General features: G+C 40.8%; 1 protein-coding gene across 5 annotated transcripts in view; it reads left to right on the top strand.

Moving 5' to 3' along the window:
• ntrk2a (neurotrophic tyrosine kinase, receptor, type 2a) overlaps positions 1–19485 on the top strand; it is a 55623-nt gene that overhangs the window by 7200 nt on the left and 28938 nt on the right. For 4 of the 5 annotated variants that reach the window (XM_049762645.2, XM_068650181.1, XM_049762643.2 and 1 more), the window contains 8 exons: positions 2163–2296; positions 2774–2906; positions 3037–3108; positions 3274–3522; positions 3605–3631; positions 4490–4501; positions 4615–4652; positions 4723–4822. In XM_049762645.2, the coding sequence (XP_049618602.1) occupies positions 2163–2296; positions 2774–2906; positions 3037–3108; positions 3274–3522; positions 3605–3631; positions 4490–4501; positions 4615–4652; positions 4723–4822 (765 nt within the window). The remainder of the gene's footprint in view (positions 1–2162; positions 2297–2773; positions 2907–3036; positions 3109–3273; positions 3523–3604; positions 3632–4489; positions 4502–4614; positions 4653–4722; positions 4823–19485) is intronic. The other variant, XM_049762644.2, reaches the window with a different exon arrangement.

Below are 19485 nucleotides of genomic sequence, written 5' to 3'. Positions count from 1 at the left end.
AAATTTTAATCCGAGCTGGTTTAATGTGTCTCTAATGATATTTTGGATGCTTATTTCAAAATTGTCTTCTTTTACGAGCACATAAAGGTTTTGAGATATTTTCATTTTTCTGGTTTTATGTTTGACCTATAAAAGCTTATTATTATTATTATTATTATCATCCATCCGTCTGCCAAAGCCATATTTAGAATAAAACAATATTTATATATGTATACAGTGAGGACTCAATACACATGGTCTATGAAACTGGAGATTTCCGTAGGGAATTACTAATATAAGAAATTAATGAATGTTACTATTATAAGAAACTCTGTTGTCATTTTTGTCTCTTTTGGAAAAACAGTTGCCAGAGCGGTCGGAAAAGTCGCTAAATATAATAAAATGTTGCAAAGTTGGAAAGCCTTCAGACACAAATTATGCAAATCCTGCTTGTACGCATGCACAAAATAAAAGCACAACTTTCAAAATAAAATCAAAGCAATTTTAGGTTTCATTTTGAGTCTGTGAGGGCCAGTCAGAAGCTGCTGCTACACCACCACTATTTTAAAAATTATTGAGATTTTTGTCCCTGTAAGAGACTTTTAATGGTGCAATGAGCAACGTGGCCAGTGAGCAGTCAGGAAGCAGAGAACACAAACATTGCCTGCGGGAAGTTAACGGTGTCGTTTATAATTTCTATTGATCCGCTCCCCCCACCCCCTGTCCATTAGCGGAGTTTATTTTTGGCATAGGGGGAAGCCCACCACTCTTTGGCGGAGTGACACACGAGGAAGTGGACACAGAGTGGTCAGGGTTACAGAAAAGACTTGAAAAGGTCCAGATGGACAGTTAGCCTCTGCTTTGTCAGGGTGTTTGTCTGTCTGCTCGTGTTCTGCTGTCCGTCTGTCCACTTGTCAGTGACCGAGCGGCGAGCATGCCCTCAGGCCTGCACTGATCTCACACATATGGCTCACTCTGTTTAGTGCTTGTATTTACACTTTGAAACAGACAAGAGAAAATCATCTAAAAAATTGAAAACAGAAAAGACAAAGTGTTTTTTCCTTGTGTTTTTTGAAGTGTGTCTTGCGAATTAGACCTCCACCGGGACTTTCCAGATGTTTACATGCAGGCTTGCAGGTGGACTGTAACTGAGCCAAAACGGAGACGCACACAAAATATTTGCACGCTGCAGCGGCATGTTAATTAGCCCTTTTCCTTCTGATCGTTTCGCAAAGCAGGGATTACAATCACCAAATGTCACGGCTGGTTTCACCTCAAAAAGCCAAGCGTGGAAATAATTTCCCAGCAGAATCCTCCCCGGGTTCTTCAAGCTGCAATCGGGCCTCATGTTTAGGCGTATGGACACTTTAATTGGACAAAGCGTGTTTTTTATTTTTTTTTAGGATGGCTGTTAAGATATGTGCTTCTAACACGGCAGCTGGCACTACAGAAACGATTGTCTTTTACTGTCTGGCTTTGATTGAACGGGTTGCCGTGGTGATAAGTGGGTTGCCGTGGTGACAGCCTGACGGACAAAAGGACTTGATAAGAAATCTGTCCGGTTTAATGCGCACTTGCTGTCAGCGCCACGCCATCCCCTCTGTTTGACTGGCTTTAGGGCCTGTGAGGACTTTCTGTTCATTTTTATGTGGTCCTAAATAACTAATGCACAAGGCGGACATAACTTTCATTGCCTGATTAGGATCGAGACATTGACAAGCAGCTTGGTAACAGCCCTTTTACAATGGAACCCTTGATATGGCAGCAATTAAAATACTTTAGAGGATAATTACTACTGTAGTACTTCTTGTGCTGTAAATGCATTCATATTATATAGATTGATGACATTTTTAAATCTTGAAGCGCAGGTTTTGCAGTTGTTACACCAACATTTGAGTGCATATAGACACAAAGATTACAAATTCAGAGAGTCTGCTTTTATTGGATGTGTGACTTGATTTTTTTTATTGTGCCTTGTTTGGACTTTAGCCCGATTACAGGGAGTGATAAAATGCTTGCTATAGGTCAAATGTCACACGTCTTCTTTTGTCAGATGAGTCAAATTCATCATGCATGCAGACTTTTTTTTTTGACTCCCTTGGTATGTTTACATGTAAAGTGTTTCTGTAAGAAAAAAATAAAAGTCGCCGTTTCCATTGTTTGCTATATCTCATTTTCCTCAGAGCTTCCCATGGCAACACTGACGGCATCCAATTTGACCGTCAGGGAGGGTGAGAACATGCAGCTGTCCTGCGCCACCTCTGGAGTGCCCTCGCCAGACCTCATCTGGAACATGTCGCTGGTCACAAACTATGAGGTCGAGGCACACACAACCCCCCATTCACACACATACAGCAACTGACGCACTTACATAGCTCACAAGTCATAAAAACGAGCGCAACGTCGCATCATTGCCCGGAGTCATCATCAGTAAATCAAACTGATAGTTTCAGTTTTAGGAAATGAATGGCGCTATTGTGGGAATAATTACCAATGTCTTTTTGGAGGATTAAGTCTATATTTTTAGCACTTCAGCTGGTCTGACAGACTGATATTATTTGCATTTGGGGTGCTGTCTGAGCATAATTGAAGATGGCTTAATATTAAGAGGCAGAAATGATGCTATAGAAAATCAGGCTGATGAGTAGGAACATGTTTTAGATTAGAAATAAAAGTCAATGTGAATAGTCAGCAGCAATATATTCAAGGTCAGATGAAAAAAATTCGACACGGAAAAGGCCATTGAGTGCACCGATTCCGACTAAAATACGGTCACGCTTCATTCCGTCCACAGATAGTGACGTCAGGTCAGATCTCCGTACTACGGTTGTCCAACGTGTCATCGTTGGACCATAACAGTAAGATCAGCTGCACGGCAGAGAACATCGTCGGAGAGAAAGAATCCTCCATGCTATTGGACATACAATGTACGTTTGCCCTTTTTTTGTTTTTAAAATCCAATTAGATGAAATCCTTTCATGGAGCTCCAGACTAGACAGACCTTCCTTTAATAGTGTTAACTTTCTCATTCGTGTCCGCTGTTGCTAATCTCCTCAGTTCCTCCGAATATCACCAAGCTGAGCGACGCAATCTCAGACCACCACTGGTGCATCCCCTTTAGTGTTGCAGGTACGATATTCTTTTAAAGTCCATTTACATTAGGGCCAATTTTTCCAAAGATGTTTTGGAGAAATGTATGAAATGCGATAGCGAGAGTTTTTCGTTAGCCAACAAGTAAAGCGTATTCCTGACTGAAGGATTTTTGGAATGAAAACCTGAATCTGTCTTTCCCAGGAAACCCAGCACCTCGCATGGAATGGTTTCTGAACGACAAGGCAGTGACTGAGGACAGATTCATCCGGACCATGATTTATGAAGAAACGGAGCGCGAGTATCACGGCTGTCTGCAGCTGGACAGCCCCACGCACCTCAACAACGGCCTCTACACGCTGGTGGCCAAGAACGACTTCGGAACCGACCGGAAGCGGGTCGAGGCCCACTTCATGCGCAAACCCTGGGACAGTGAGGACCCACACTTGGCAGGTTGGAATTCAAAAGCCTTCCCTTTGTATATTCGATAACCTATTATAAGTCATTATTTTGAATTTTTTTTGTGTGTGTGCAGGAACTGACAAAGATTCATACTACTACGGTGAGTAGAATCAACAAACGTTTTCTTCAATGAAATGATGACCATGTAATTGTGCTGAATAGAAGAACAAAAAGTAATTCTGCATTAAGTATTAATAAGAAAGTTTATGGGTCCATAATTACATTACAAGACATTATAATAATGACTTATTTTCATTCCATGCTGTCATTTTCTGAAAATACGGCCTGCACGTTTATAAGGGAAAAGAGAAATAGTGGATCATTTTGAAAAAAAAGACAATAAACTCTTAATAGGATAAATAAATAATGAAATCTTGAGAGAATAAAGTTATATAACTTCACAAGGGAAAAGAATAGGGAAATAAATAAATAAATTTGATCAATGATGTCTTTTTAAATGTTATGTAATTTACAAGTGAACCTTCAAAAAAGAGCATTTAAGGGCAACCTCAGACTGTTGAGTTGACAATTTTGACATTCGCTCATTGAAAGTATGACTTTATTTTCGTAGTAGTGCAATTTACTGGATTATTTTTGTACGTATTTCTTTTTCTCTTCGGTGTGGTTCCTTTGTGATTTTTTTGCCGCAATGGTGCGTTGCATATTTTGACAGTGGACGCTAGTGTGTCTTTCCTCCTCATTTTGGCTCATGTTTATTTTTATGAATTTTTTCTCGTCTTTGCATGCTTCATGTGTGCCATTGTTGTGTTTCAATAAACGTAATTCTGGCATCCAGATAGTCAAATAAACATTCCGGCACTCAAATAGATGACATCATTTGAAAGCTGCATGTTAAGGAAAATCGTGTTGAAATATGTTGAGTTATTTTTTTGCCGTCTAATTTGTTTTTCCTTTCTCTCTCTTGCTGCTTCTTAACATCACCTTCTCTTGGCTGCAGACTTCCCCATAGGTACTGCTACAAATATGTTTTTCGTGCTACCCTTTGTATGTTTTCTAAAAGAGGAGCAACAAAGTCATACGGTCACTTTGCTTGACAGTTTTTTTTTTTTTCTTCACCAACAGATGGACCCACTTCAGACCCACCAGAGGACAGAGTCGCTGTAAGTCTTCAATCATGTTTCATTTGATCTGTCTGCTTGACATATCTGCTAAGCTCCGCCCTACTCGCAGGTGTATGTGGTGGTGGGCATCGCCGCTGTGGCCTTCTTCGGTTTCCTGATCATGTTGGCCATCCTCAAGTTTGGCGGCAACTCCAAGTTTGGCATCAAAGGTAAGACTGCGCATGTTCATTCTGTTTTGCGGATTCTACGAGAAGAATGCTTTGATGGGTAGAGTGGATGGCTTCATGAAGACGCAATGTAGCAGCTCTCCTGCAGAGGGACACCAAAGTTCTATTTATTGTAAAGCGGGTCAGTCCAGAAGTTGTTCAATTTGGGACCTTGTCTGGATTATCGTTATTGTCTTATTATATTGTGTTATGTATTTTACATTTTGGTGAGTACTTTGCATTGGGTTCTGTAGTTTTGGTAAGGTGCAGTCTGTTATGGGTCAATTTTAAGTTTGAGGCGGGGGTTAATTTTTTTGCATGAGAACAAAAAATTCATGAATTCTGCAACGAGAAACTGAATATTTCTACTTGCATTGTTGAAGAAAATTGAGTTTCCAGGCTCAGAGGTTCCATGGTACTAATTGGCACCATTGTTTTTGAGTGTTGCTGGTGTCATTGGAGTAACACAATGCAAATCCTAAAAATCAAAGCGTTCATGAATCCATCCAGTCCACATGGTGGTAGCCACTGAGAAGCCCTTTTCTTATTTCCTTCCTCTCAACTTAACAGAACTTTTGCCAGTGGCTCGCAATGATGGTTTGCTTTCTTCTAATGTGACGTAGTGTGTAGATTTGGCTAATATCTTAGCTTGGCTTTCTCATTCTTTGTCAACTAACCATAATCGTTCCACATAACACGCATGTGTCGTGTATTCCACATGAACTTTTAGACCTAAATATACAATAAAGGCTTGAAACACTATGTAACCCCTCAACACTTTTTCAAATAAATAGTCTGTGCTTGAGTCTCAGTTATGACAGTTGAACCGCAATATTTTGGTCCAGATTGATTCGTAGCCCCCGGGGGGAGAGGTGGGCGATCTCGTGACAGATGGGCCATAAGCTCTGTCTGCGTTTGTGTACTTTTTAGTGTTCTTCTTTCACCGGGGAGGGGTTACAAATGCGGTCATTCGGAATGAATAGGTCTCTTAAAAACCTTAACGCTGCCTCTGTGATGCCTTCTTGTGAGGAGAAAGAGGTTCGCTTGAGGATGTTGTGATGTCATAGCCCCCAGGATATGTTGCACGCAAGCACAAGAAATTGATTTTCGGTGATTATATACTAATTTAACAAGATACAATACAGTGTTAAAGGTTTTGTAACATTTATAGTGTTCTTTCTCCTTTTTAATACACTACATAAACCGAGAAAGTGTTACCATTGCTAAAAGCTCGCTGTAGAAGTCAGCAGGGAAGTCTGCAAGTAAATCAAATCTGATGAAGGTTCTTTAGAGCCGCAGCACAGGAGAAAAGGATTGTAATAGAAAGATATCGTAAGCCTAACTTCTCGGGGAGGATAACTCATTTTGATTGAGCAGCACCTCAACTTACACAATCACAGTTTGTGTGATTCTTGAGGACACCAACCCCGTACAGTTTTGCAGCACTTTCCTTGAAATGCGGTCTCTACCTGTTCTTTAGCTACTCATATAATGAAATTAAGCTAATAGTAAATCACCCGATAAATGAACAGTAATGAAGATATCCCATCGAGAATTGTATATGCTAAGTCTTTGGTTCCCAACCCTGTCACTCATACATCTTGTTGATTCTCTTGTCATATATAACTTTATTTATGACAAAAATTTGAATAAGTAAACTTCTAACGGGCCTTTAAAATGTAAGGGTAAAAAAACACTTAAGAATAATATTCAGCCCCATTACAGCAGTTTTATTTTCTATTCATCAGTCATTTGAGCTTAATGAGACACTTGAGCTGATGCACAGCTGTGATTTTGACCCGTTCGTGCCACAGGTCATCTCACGAGTTGTCGTGCGACATCATTTTATTGCCGTGCTTTTGAAATGACCGAAATTATGAACACTCCTGCAATGTGGTCGCGCACTCCGAAGGCTACTATGAAAGTTACAATCAAAATTGAGCATTATTACGTAACCTACACAACCTGCGTTGTGTTCATACAAACACAAAAACACACATATGTACAAGCACATCGGCTATAACAGCAGTGAAGTTGGAAATCGGTCAAGTGAGCGTGTCGCGCTGTGCGGCGTGCGTTCTAAACAGATGTGTATGATCAAGTGTGTGCGTGTGTGTGAACCATTCCGCGACTATCGCTGATGTTTACATTATTCATAAGTGCCACATTATTGTGCTCCTCTCTCATCAATAACAAATGGGCAACATTTGGTAGCAGGTTCCTTCTCAAGATATGCTCCGTTCCTAACACATGTGGATGGTTCCTTTATGCCTGTCGAGAATATCACGCGTGCTTGCGAGTTGTGCCTGAGTCTAAGTACAAAATTGTGATAGAAAGTGAAGTGGCAGGACCAACCCGACATATAGAAGAAGCGAGAGTGAATGCTGAAGTCGACGTGAAAAATACTTGGCTGTCCACGCGCCATCAATGATTCATCATTAGCGGAGGTTTTGGCTTTCTCCTTGTTTGGAGATGTTGCACGCCTCCTCTCTTCTCTCTCCCCGACGCACACGAGCAGCCTCAATCTTAATCGATCGATATGACACCCTCAAGGTCACCGTAGGCCAGAGGGGCTACTGAGCATGCTCGGCACAGCCGCCTCCTCCCTCTCTTGCTCTCCCAACAGACAAGTCAGCTATGCTTTGTCGATTGCAATGGCCTTGCTGCATAAGTGGATAAAGTTATGCTATCCAGCCATCTATTTTCTATATGGACCTTGTCCTCGTGCAAGTCGCGAGGAAGGGGGAGTCTATCTCAATTGACTTTAGACTTTGACCATTCACACTCACACCTTCGATAAATGGCCGACTTTGGGATATGTTTGGGAAGGCTTCTGGCTACTGTGGCAGGATATATTTAAGTGTGGCCAAGTCCTCAAAATGGCAATCAAATCGGTTTGAATTCTTGACGTGAATCTATCAACTGTATTTGTGTGAGGAAGCACTCGGTCATGTTTGTCCATCATGAGACCCCCCTGCGAAAATATAATGCAGAGGCGTTCAAAGTACTTGCGTAAATGTCAGTCCTGCCAGGCGACATCCGGGTGGTGTCAACAGAACCTTTTTTCCGGCGCACCGGTGACCGTCTCCTCAATAAGGTGCAATGAAAATGAGGCTTTGTCCTTGTCGTGCAAGATGCAGGGTGGCCAAGACACACACACACTCACACACACACACACACCTGGCACCATGCTGCTTCTCTGAATGTGGATAAGCGTTGGCAAAGATGAGTGCCAATGTCATTTAGCATGACTGTTTGTTTTTGGGCTGTAGATTTGTGAGCCAATGGCAAGGAGTGTGTGTGCGTGTGAATGTGCGCGTGCCGGCGAATGGCAGCAGCAGTACTGAGTGATTGTGGACAGCACTCAACCAGATAAGAGTTTATTGATCGATCGATTGATTGCGTGCCCGTCTCTCGTCTTGGCCACGCCTCCTCGTCATTGCCTAATGCTAAGGTAAGCATCTCTGCTTGTGTGCAAGCGCGCGTGTGTGTATTTGGAGGCGAACGAATGATTGACAGCCTAAAGATAAGTGTTGAAAGATGGAGACTTAATGAAGTCCAAGGAACTGATAGAGTCAAACTATGCATTATTTACATATTATTTTCCTCCGGCATATTCTTGTGAAGGACACATCCTGAAAGGCTTTTGAGAACTGTCACTCGGGTTTACTTCTTTGTAGCTTTGTTCATGGTTTGGTGCCAACTTGATGATGGAGTCCGGTATTTGTTTTGCCTTCCACTGACATCATCAGCTAAATGAGAAGATGCTGGCAAAGAAAATGCAACTTATTTGCTGATGAAGCAGGCAGGTGGTATTCAGAATGACTACAAAAGCATATAGTAATAGATTTTGGAACACAGGTGTGTGTTATAATCACAATAATAAAGTACGAACATCATATATTTAATTATGCGGAGACCTGAGCCTTCGTCATGTGAGATTGGGCGAACCCAAAGAAGAAGATCGTAGACTCGGTCACCTTCTGTTACCTCGTTGCACGCAGTTTCCACGGCAACCCACCGCCATTGCCGAAAAGGAACTCATGATCACAAGCAGAGAAGGCATGAAGCGTCACCTGGGGAGGACCCTGGTGCCAACGGATGACGTCAGAGCCCCTGCGTTCATTACAGAGGATTTTCTCGGCAGTGTTTGCCGTTCTCGGTTATCCAGTGAGTCATTGCGGGGAAGAAATTATTCACTCCTTCCATTTATGACTGGCAGCCCAGCATCGGCGTAGACAAAACAATTTCTATTTTCTACTCTGAATGTGGGAAGGGCGGTGCATTAGAAGCCAAATCTGTTCTATATTACTTAGGGATAGTTACAAGCTTTGCTCACTCCAAGCCAAACAACAAGCAGATGCTCACCTGTTCTCAACCCCACTTGATCATCACATATGTCCCGCCATGAAGAAATAACTTCTCTGGAAAGTAAGCAGACATTTTTTTTTTTTTTTTTTTTACGGAGAAGTACTTGGACCACAACTTTGACTTTGCTACATAATAGAGTACATGCAAATCCTCGTGAGGTGCAAGGCATACATCATAGTATCTCCAATGCAATCTGAGATTGTTACTTTACGGTCTGACTTTGTTTTTAAAGAGACAGGCCACCTTAAAAATGTCTCTGGACTATTTGTAGGAGCTTCAAATAGCATTCATTTAAACTTTTTAACATTTCACAACCCTCACTCATCTAGTATTAGTGACAGCATGTGTTTTTGTACGCCTTGTTAACTTGTAAACTGTTTTTTTTCCCCTCCTCTGTTTCCACCGAATAGTAATGACAAAGCTAGCATCAGAGTTGCAGGGAGCAAGTTGTTGTTTTTGGCTCGTCTCACCGTGTCCTTTATCACAGAGTGTCAGCTGCCTGGAGTTGCTTTCTTCCTCGCGTTCTCCTCCTGACAGACGTGTCAGCCATTACTTTACCTCGCCTCCACTTCATTTCCACAGCACATGCTCCTTAATTGCATATTGAGCAGACACTGCAGTGGAATTGTTTTTTGCGTTAAAGCGTCAACCGCATTTTGGGAAGCACAGGCCGGAAGTGTCATTGGTTTGTTCCCATTATCGAAATATGTCATAGCAAAAAATGCAATCATCCATATTGCTTTGCAAATTGTATATTGCATGGTAGTATTATGTAGGTAAATGTTTGGTTCCATTCATCAGACCAAAACAGAAGAAAATGCAGCATCATCAAATATGAATCGTTTTTGGTCATAGTTCGACTCCACCTGCTCCTAAATTATTTAGCTATAACCAAGATTTAATGCTCAATAGTTTGCTTGGCGCTTCACGGCAAAACCTCATATTTGCACCGAAGGCGGCACTTTGTCTTTGCAGAATCTTTGTAAAAACAATTACAGAGACGAGTGTGTGGGTGGCGTCACTTGGCTCCAGCAAGTGTTTAGTTTAGTGCTTGACAAAACTCTGTGGAGGATGTTGGGAAAATACCAATCACTTTTATCGGTGCGTTGTCACCTGGAATCAAACTGAAGTGCTTGACGTGATAACACCACCAGAGGCAGCATTTGTTCTCTCTTTATACTGTCATACCACCGCCTTCTAAAATCATTTCCAATTAAGATCACTTATTTTTGGTGCTCTCAGAAGCAAAACTAACATTTGTACAGGCAACGGTGTGCCTTAAAAGTGTAAAATGACATCAACCACAAATGTCATGTAAAATGTTAAAACGTATCACATGCTCACTTTATAACGCTTTAGTTTTCAGCAGCAGTGGCTAACGTGAGAAGTTAACATAGCAATCGACATAGTTTGGGTGTTTTCTTACGTTTGTATGATTATTTTAACTATTTTCCCATTAATATAGCTCTTTGTATGCAACTGTGGGTGTTTTTAAAGTGCTCCACAAATAAAGTTGAGTTGCGTTAGTCAGAGGTTCTTTGTCGTTTTGAATTTTTACTCTGTGGCATTTGACATGGATTTGGAACTTGAGAGGTGTCGCTTCGCCCACCTGGTGCCCACCTCTGCTGGAAACCGTCAAGCCGCTCCTAATCCTTCAAGCCGGGTGCCTGGTATCGGACTGCAAATTGGCAGAACCAAAAAAAAAAACTAAAACATGTCGTGCAGTAGATGAGGGAAGACTGTTAAGTGGCATTGTGTGCTGTGTGTCCACCGTGTGTCTGCACCAGAGTGACGTTGATGGTCTTTGTCGCGGTAACCACGTTAAAAGGTCACCTCACCCCGGCTGTGAGTAAATTGTTCCTTTTTTTCCCATTAAACAAACACGCTCTTGACGGCGACACCGCTCCGCTGTGAATTTGTCAAACACGCTTAGAGTGACGTTGACCTTTGCTGAATAGTTGACGCATAAATATACTTGACATTATCACTCACTTGCAATGACGCTTGTTGCTTTTCTTCCTTATCTTTGTACAGCTCCTCTGAAGCGACTGTCGTGGAAGAGGTAATATAGGTTGCTTAGTTGTGAGAATTTCAGATTGTGTTTGGCATTAGATTGTCCCGTAGTAGTGCCGTAGGTAGGGTGTGGCAAGTTTGCATTTGTTGGTCATTGAAAACATAACCCTAAGCTTGATTCTATTACTAAACTGTAACCCTAACGCTAATTAGGCCTCTGCATCTACAAGAGGATAAGCAAAGGCGGTCCTCGGTTCACAGCGTTCGCGACATGCAACGTGTGACAAACAGTGTCAGGAATTACTTGGCCTATTTTTAATTTTACAAATATTTACTGTAATTATGGCATTTTAAGAATTTATGTTGACGTGGAGTAAAAGGCGTATCCAGTTACCGCTTATTTTATTTTTAATTTTTTTTACATTAATGGCCCGCAAAAGAATTCATTTGAATATATTCTGTAACTATGGCATGTTGACGTTACAAATCATCGGTAATTCTTGCTGTTTTTTAATTGGATGACTTTCTATTATGGTTCACTTAATCATAGAAAATTACTGTCATGATGACTTTACTATTATTATTTTAGCATAGGTTAGTCAAAGACTGCAACGCTTTTTGTGAAGACTTAAATACTGTACTGTACAAAAATGAGTTATGTTGCCAGCGTAGTAACGGAACACTGATGTAAATCGAGGACCGCTGGATGATCTGGTATTAACTGAAAACCTTTTTCACTCCATTGAATGTTTGTAAATAACAAATACTAATACATATAGAATATTCTCAGCATCACTGACCTCTCAACTAATTATTTTTACTTTGATTATATTTATGATTATCATTATTTTTATCATTATATTATTATTAATGTTTTCATTGTTAAATGTGTTTCTTTTAATATTTCTGTTGTGTTCATTTTGTTGTTGTTTCCCTTCAGGATGTGTGAACATCCCAGTGGAGGTGATGTCACACTAATGGACGTGGACACACACGAGGCTTAAAGAATTCTTATTTGCGCATAGGAGAGATTTGAGGACAGTATAAATATATACAAACATCTACTCGACAAAAACACATTGGAACTTTGCGATGTAGTCCTAGTTCCAGGCGGGAGAACCTCATGAACTAATCATAGAGAACTTTGAAAGCAAAAGGCTTCCCCCATTGAGTGAATTATTTACATCAGATGGATAAAGATGGATGTTAACCTACATCTCCCACCCACTAACCCTCCTTTGACCTGTTCACATAAGCACACACACACACACATCTCCAAAGGTGAAATATTGGTGGTGCAACGTCATTCTCTCAGATCCTTGCTGATTTCACTACCAGCTGCTTTGCGATCCAGCCGTCCGAAATGACTTTAGAGTAGATGATAAGCAGTTGTGAATGATGCTCTGAAACTGCTCGATAGCCATCAAATGCGTTCTGCAGGTCCTCGACTTACTCTGTGCCTGTCAAAACATCCTGAGCATTCGCTTCAGGACAGCCTTTCCTGCTCTGTCCACTTGCCATCAAGTCTGTTTTAGTTAATATTTGTTCCTCCTCTAAATCAACAAAACGGTTATTTTCACAGTACACGCAACCACCCAATGTGACGTTTATGTTCTTTCTGTAAGTACTAATCTTAGCTGTATGGCACATTTCTTGGGGACGTGCCATAAAAAAACCATATCGTTATCAAGCAGCACATTGTTTATATCATCATTGTTTATCAGCAAATTTAATGACAAATTCAGACTCGGATTAGTGGAAAGAAATGTAATACTGTTAATCAACTGTTTAAACATTACTTTAATAATCCAGGAGGGTTGACACTTTGCTCATTAAAACAAAGTGATATTGATTGGCTTTTCTTCAGCACAGTTATGACTTGTTAGAAAATTGGGTCGTAAAAAACGTAGCTATATGCTTCTATTGGGGTGTGGAACTATGCTGAGTTAAAGTCATTCTAAAGTGGATATGCTGGGTTTTTGATGGATCGCATAACATAAAAAGGAACCACATTTGGTTTGGCACCTTTGTTTGTACTTGTAATTGTTTGTCCATTGACTAAAGTGAAGTCCTGTTTTCCACTGCAAAGTTTCTTTCTTGCAGTTGACTCATTGAAAGTCAGGCAGAGGCAGATGCAAGCTGAACACTTGATTCCTTGGGTTGCAGTGTCAAGATCTTGTTTATCCTCTGGGCTCATGAAGCCAAGCGGAAAATAATCCATCTGCCAACTTGATAATTAAGCCCCAAAAACTAATCATATCCCAAACTCATGATACCTAATATTTGAGCAATAAAAAGGCAATTTAAATTGATTCAATTATACTCCAAATGAAAAATGATGTTATTATGTCAGTGGGTGTGTATGAGAAGACATCAATCTTTATTGTTTGTTTTTTACATACAGAAATATGATTAGTCTGCAGTCATCAGCAACTTGAATGTACGTATATTTGGTCAATGAAAAACTTGTTCTCAACCAGAAAAGTAAAGTACGCTATCATGCTAATTACACAGCTAACACAGCTATAATCATCTGTGGAAATCAGAAATTGGGTGAAATGTTCTTTATTTTAAACAATTAATTCAATAATAATTTCACAAATATTTTTCATAAACTCGGGAGACTCACTGAATGTTCTGAATTCCTGTTACCATCAATCTATTCAACAAAATTGACAGAATTAGTAATGACCACTTTATTGATTATTCCCATTTTAAATGGAAACACAAGCTGCATTAATATTTACTGTGGCAAGCTAAACTGAGCTGCACCACTTGGTAGATACAATCATATCAAAAGATGTTTGGTCTTTTATTTTTAATGTTTTATCTTTATTTGCTTTTTTGTTTTATTTGGTCATGACCTTATTTTATTTTATATGCAAGGAATGCAAGGAAGCATCTACATTTGAGAGTTTCAAGGGCTTTTGTGGCCCTGGAGCACCTCCATAAACGACATATTGTAACCTTTAAAGGTGTCTTCAAGAGGCTTTTAGCTGCTTATTTGAAACATATTTTCTTTGCAGGCTTTTCTTTCAATAAAGTCAATTGTATATTTGTGTAGTGTGTGTGTGAGTGCGTGTATGTATTTGCATATTCATTGGTGCAATTTGAACAGTTTATACTCCCTGTGGCATTCTCTATTTCCACAAAATGTACAAGAATGCGCTGCGACAGCAACGTGCAGTGAAAGCGTTGCTCGGGACTAATAGACCACCCGGACTCACCTGCCTGCTTACAAACGCTTTTGCCATTGGCGACAAGCACACAATTTGCCTTAGGCTTACACAAAGTCTGTTGATATGCTGTCAAGGGTGTGTGCTAGGTCACGTACTACCTTGAAAACTATTGAGTAAAAAAGTTCAAGCTTGCATCTTGAACCGTCTCGGAGTAGATGTGCTGTTGAATTTCTGAAGGAAATATCGCTTGGCTTTGTATTTTTTCTTTTTAAACAAAAGGTGTTAAGTGTCAGAGGTCAGTAATGACTGACGCATTAGTTGAGCGTGCAGTGTTATTGCAGTTGCTTGCGGCAAAGGAAATGTGTCTTTTGGGTGCTATCATGGTGGATGCAGTGGTTGTGTGGGTTTCCTCTTGGAACGACTCGGCAATAGCGTAAGTGGTCTCTAGTTTTTGTTCTGGTTTTTGTTGAGTTGGATACGGTATGCATTTTTGCAGTTCACTGCAGTACAACCTTGGATCCTTTTCTGCTTTATTTTGTTTTCCTTCTCAAAATAGTGCAGAGGGCAATTGTAAACCTTGCTGCGCTGAATGATGAGTACGATTCAGCGATGCTGACAAACACTGGCGGAACTAGAGGTGGGAGCTGCGGGGTCAGTGGCCCCACTGATATGTTCTTGGACTCTCCAGGTGCCATTTCAGATTGTTGACTTTTGGGTATTTTCCTGATTTTTTCCCCCCAGTCCCCTGTAGGGCACATATCCTGAATGTTTATCAGCCGTTTGTAAAGAATTTTAGAGGTTTGTAAAACAAAAGTATCCCACAGAGCCCCTGCTATATCGTTGGCCACTACTAGGGAAAAAAAATCCCAGCTCCGCCAGTGCTTACAACAATGATACCAACAGTCTAATGATTTTTTTACGTCTGCATAAATCACAATAAGGAGCTACATTTATTCAAGGGGAGACTAAGAGGTGGTGCGGCAAAATGGAGATTGTAGAATGTTATACCGCACTAAAATACTCCACCACAAACCACATTTCAGTGCACATTTTAGTCAGACTGCGACACCAACAAACAAGCACAAAGGATGACCACAATCTCCTGTATTTACTTCAAGGAGATACATTTTAGATGAAAGGCTGCAGCAGGAGAGTGCCGACAGTAGCGTACAAAGCTGCAGCGTGCAAACCTAGCGGGGTAAGCATGTGTTTGTTTTTGTCCTTTCGAGCCACATATCCTTAAATGTTGCAAGAAAAATCTGCTCAACGATCATACGATGACCTTGGCACGTTTGGAGCTGACCGGGTGCTCGGAATACTAACTCATTACTAACTTATAACTCTCACTTATCACAGTGAAGCACCTCATTGAAGATGCAGGTTGAATATTTAAAAAAACATCTCAAACAGAGAAAAGAAAGCAAGGACGATGTGGGAGAAAAACAAACAAACTAGGGTGAGTCAAGATGGCGGGGCGGTGGAGATGTAAGAGATGATAGAAAAAGTAAGCAGGAAAGGAGAGGAGGAAATTACTTTTTTTTTTGCCTGCGGGGGTGTGAAGCAGAAAAAATGTGATAGGCCTCTGCATCAGGGCCAAAGTGGAGGAGTGGTCATTATCTTACAGCAATTTGAAGAAGTCCCCATGCTTCTACTGCTCACAACTGAGCAATCATCACTTCATGTTGATATATATCAAACATGTAGAGTATCCTCAAGAAAATAAACACTTATGTGTAGAGGCCAAAATCGTAAAACCTTGGCTTTATGCAGAACGTCACATTATCAAACCCGGAAAACAGGTTAGCCGACCTCGTGTGTATGTGTGTGTTACGATAACTACTGGCTGAACTTGCTCCTTGTGTGTGTGTCTGCAAATCAATACCCATACTGTCTCAAATGACTAAAGTATCAAACGTATTGATGTTTAAGTTTGACAGTCTATCTCAGTGGTATCAGAAACATCAATTCAAGATTACCATACAGGTCCCATATCACTTCAGAATAACATTTAGCTACCACTCACAAATCCACAGATTCTTAACTAGAATAATTTTGAAAAGGTTCTAATTAAAGTACTTAGAGTACTGTAGTTGTATTATGTTTGTTAATGAAAACATTTCTTGATTGGGGCGTGGCAAACATTGTTAAACACAGACAAATTGTTTAAAATTACATTTAATGGTAACGAGTACACGTGTAGATAAAGTAAAACATTTATTTCAATAGAAATAATGCTCACCTTCTGATCCATTTATTTAAACTTGCTGATCGATGATCCTGATTGTGTTAAGTCTGAAATAAATGGTATCATTTTGTCTGAGATCAAATATTGATATTGCTGTTTTCTGCTCCATGTTCTAATTTGTTCATTTCACTTTTGCTTGAACATGGTTGTATTTTGAATAAAGATTTCAGTTACATACTTTATACTGTGATATCTTGAAATATATCGATTATCTCACAATTGCTTTATTGCAATACTGCTACGATTGTTAGCGAAACAGAGCGATAAAGTGTGAACGAAATATGAGCAAAATGCCAAAGAATTTACACACAGTACAGTTGGTGATTCTAATTTGTCATGGCAGTAATTAACTACAACAGAAGGTCTTCCACCAAGGCAGCCTTTTTTTTTTTTTTTCTGTCTGGTCTCGCCCACATCCTTCCACCCTGGTCAAGATCAATACTTTACTTCCTGTCTTCAGTTCAGTCGGGTGACAGCAGTTTAGATACTACTGGGGTTCGTGTTACCGTGTTTGTGTGTGTGCCTGTGTGTGCGTGTGTGTGTGTGTGCACGCGCGCCTATTGAAAAGCAATTCGGGGGTTACAGAGGCCTTTTTAGTGGCAAAAGCATCCGCTCGTCATCCTCCACATCCTCAGGTTGAGTTGACATGAAGTTATTATCTTTTGGATGACACCCATATTTGTTTTGACAAACAAATTTGGCAGTAAAATTAACTGAACATTGAACACAGTGGTGTCACACTAATGTTGACTGTGAGTGCTTCAATGTCACGATAGTTGGAAATGAAACCGAGTGGCCTTACTCCATTATTTTAGCTGTGTTTGTTCCAGTTGGCATTGATTTTTGATAGGACTTTGTAATATTGACCAAGTTTTGTAGACAGAAGACTTTGATTCGAAAATGGGATTTGAGTCCATCTGTTCGTCCTGTTTGACAAGAAGCAGCACTGACTGTGAATAAACATTAGCTTCCACGTTAGTTTGTCGTGGTAGCTGACAAACCGTTTCAGAACCAAAGAGTAGGTTGTGATTGGCCTTCGGGGTACCAACTGTAGCCTGACCCCCCCCACGAAAAACACTTTGAAGTTATCTTCGATCTTTAAAATCCACTATTATTTACTAATAACTGTCCTTGCTCTTCCCCAGGCATGAGACAAGCGCAGGTCCTTTGAGAGTTTAACTGACTACCCCTGATGTTCTGAAATCCCACTAAAGCCTCCCGACATCTATCGCCCCGAGCAACAGACACCGGCAAATGGCTACACTTTGTCTGTGGTGTACCCAGAAAGCCTGAGGCACTTCAACGGAGTCATCATTTCTATGGGGCTCCAGCACGGGCCATAAAACGTCTTACCCGAAGCCCTCGGGGTTCTCACAGCAAAACCGACAGCTCCGAATTAAAAAAAATGAACCTGGGGGATTTAACCCAATGAGCATTGGAGCTGACTCACATAATCTAATCAGAACCACGACAAAAACGGTTTCAAAAATTCCGCCTTTATAAAGCTAGAGTGCTTTTACTTTTAATTGACGCGATGCATTTTCCAGAACCCAAATAATTCCGCCTACGATATCCTGCTGGCAGTATTCAAGGGAATATCAACTGCATTCCCCATCAAGAAATTGTAGCCGCAAAGTGTGGGTGTTGACAAATTCCAACGACCACTTTATTTTTTAAAACCACTATTTATCACCTTAAAATGTCTCCATCATTTTTATTCATAGCCGCCCAACACAGTGTTTGCTATGTATAAAAAGCCATCTGTTCTATTTTTCTACTAAGCACCTATTTGCTTTGTTGAGCACAAACCTCTGATGAAGCAGGCGGCAAGGATGGCATCGTGCTAATTTGACTGTGCGACTGCGAACAAGATGTACTGTGATTAAAGCGACGCCGTCATCCGACCTCGTCTGACACAACACAGCTGCTCCGTCAGACGCTTCTTGTCGTTGTCTACCGACTAAAATGCGTCTTCACCCGAGGAAACGAAATCCCTAAAACTGACAAGTGGACCACACGTTTGAAGTTAAAAATTATTTATTTCCAGAACATGTTTATTGACTTCCACAATGTCGCCTTTTGACCCTGTAGGCTGAATTTAGGGGGACGTAAAAAATAAGATGAATGCGTTTGACGATAACGTGCAATCACCACCCAGTTTGCAGTCATGACCGCTGCTGATTTATTGACAGTTAAGTGGAAGGAGGGGGGATTCTCCCCCCGGCAGGCCAGTTTAAACATGGCCTCCATGTCTATTAACCTGACCCCACTTATACTTTCACCTCAGCCTTCCATCTTCTCCTACATGTTTTTTACCAAGTCAGTCCCAGTGGAGCTGACGCCACCTCACTCTGTCTTCAGACGCACAAAAACACGATCACACACACCCAGACACACACACACGTAGCCTCCTTTTGCCCCTTGGCTTAACCGTATTTATAACGATCTGACCCCAAGACCGCTGTATGTTAATGATCTTCAGCTCCTCCCACATGTACACATGAGCGCACACACACACACACACACACACACACACACACACACACACACACACACACACACACACACACACACACACACACACACACACACACACACACACAAGAATAACGAGCACGTGTTCTTCCTTTTGTTACACAAAGGCAACCTCAGAATGCTAAACAAATGAGCAATTAGCTAGCAGACATAAACAAGCAGCTCAGTTTCTTGAAGGAATTAGGAACCATGTGCTTTTAAATTGGATTCTCTAAAATGAAGGGCTTTGTTGTCTTTAAAAATGGCACTAACAAAGTATTGGAAAATCCTCCCTCCTTAAAACCACCTTTGAAAGGCTTTAGAAATGCCACAGATACGATAAT

Source organism: Syngnathus scovelli, chromosome 3 (genome assembly GCF_024217435.2).
Source record: "Syngnathus scovelli strain Florida chromosome 3, RoL_Ssco_1.2, whole genome shotgun sequence".
NCBI classification, from domain to species: Eukaryota; Metazoa; Chordata; class Actinopteri; order Syngnathiformes; family Syngnathidae; genus Syngnathus; species Syngnathus scovelli.
The sequence above is the reverse complement of the archived record's forward strand: the minus strand, read 5'-3'. Positions and strand labels throughout refer to the sequence as shown.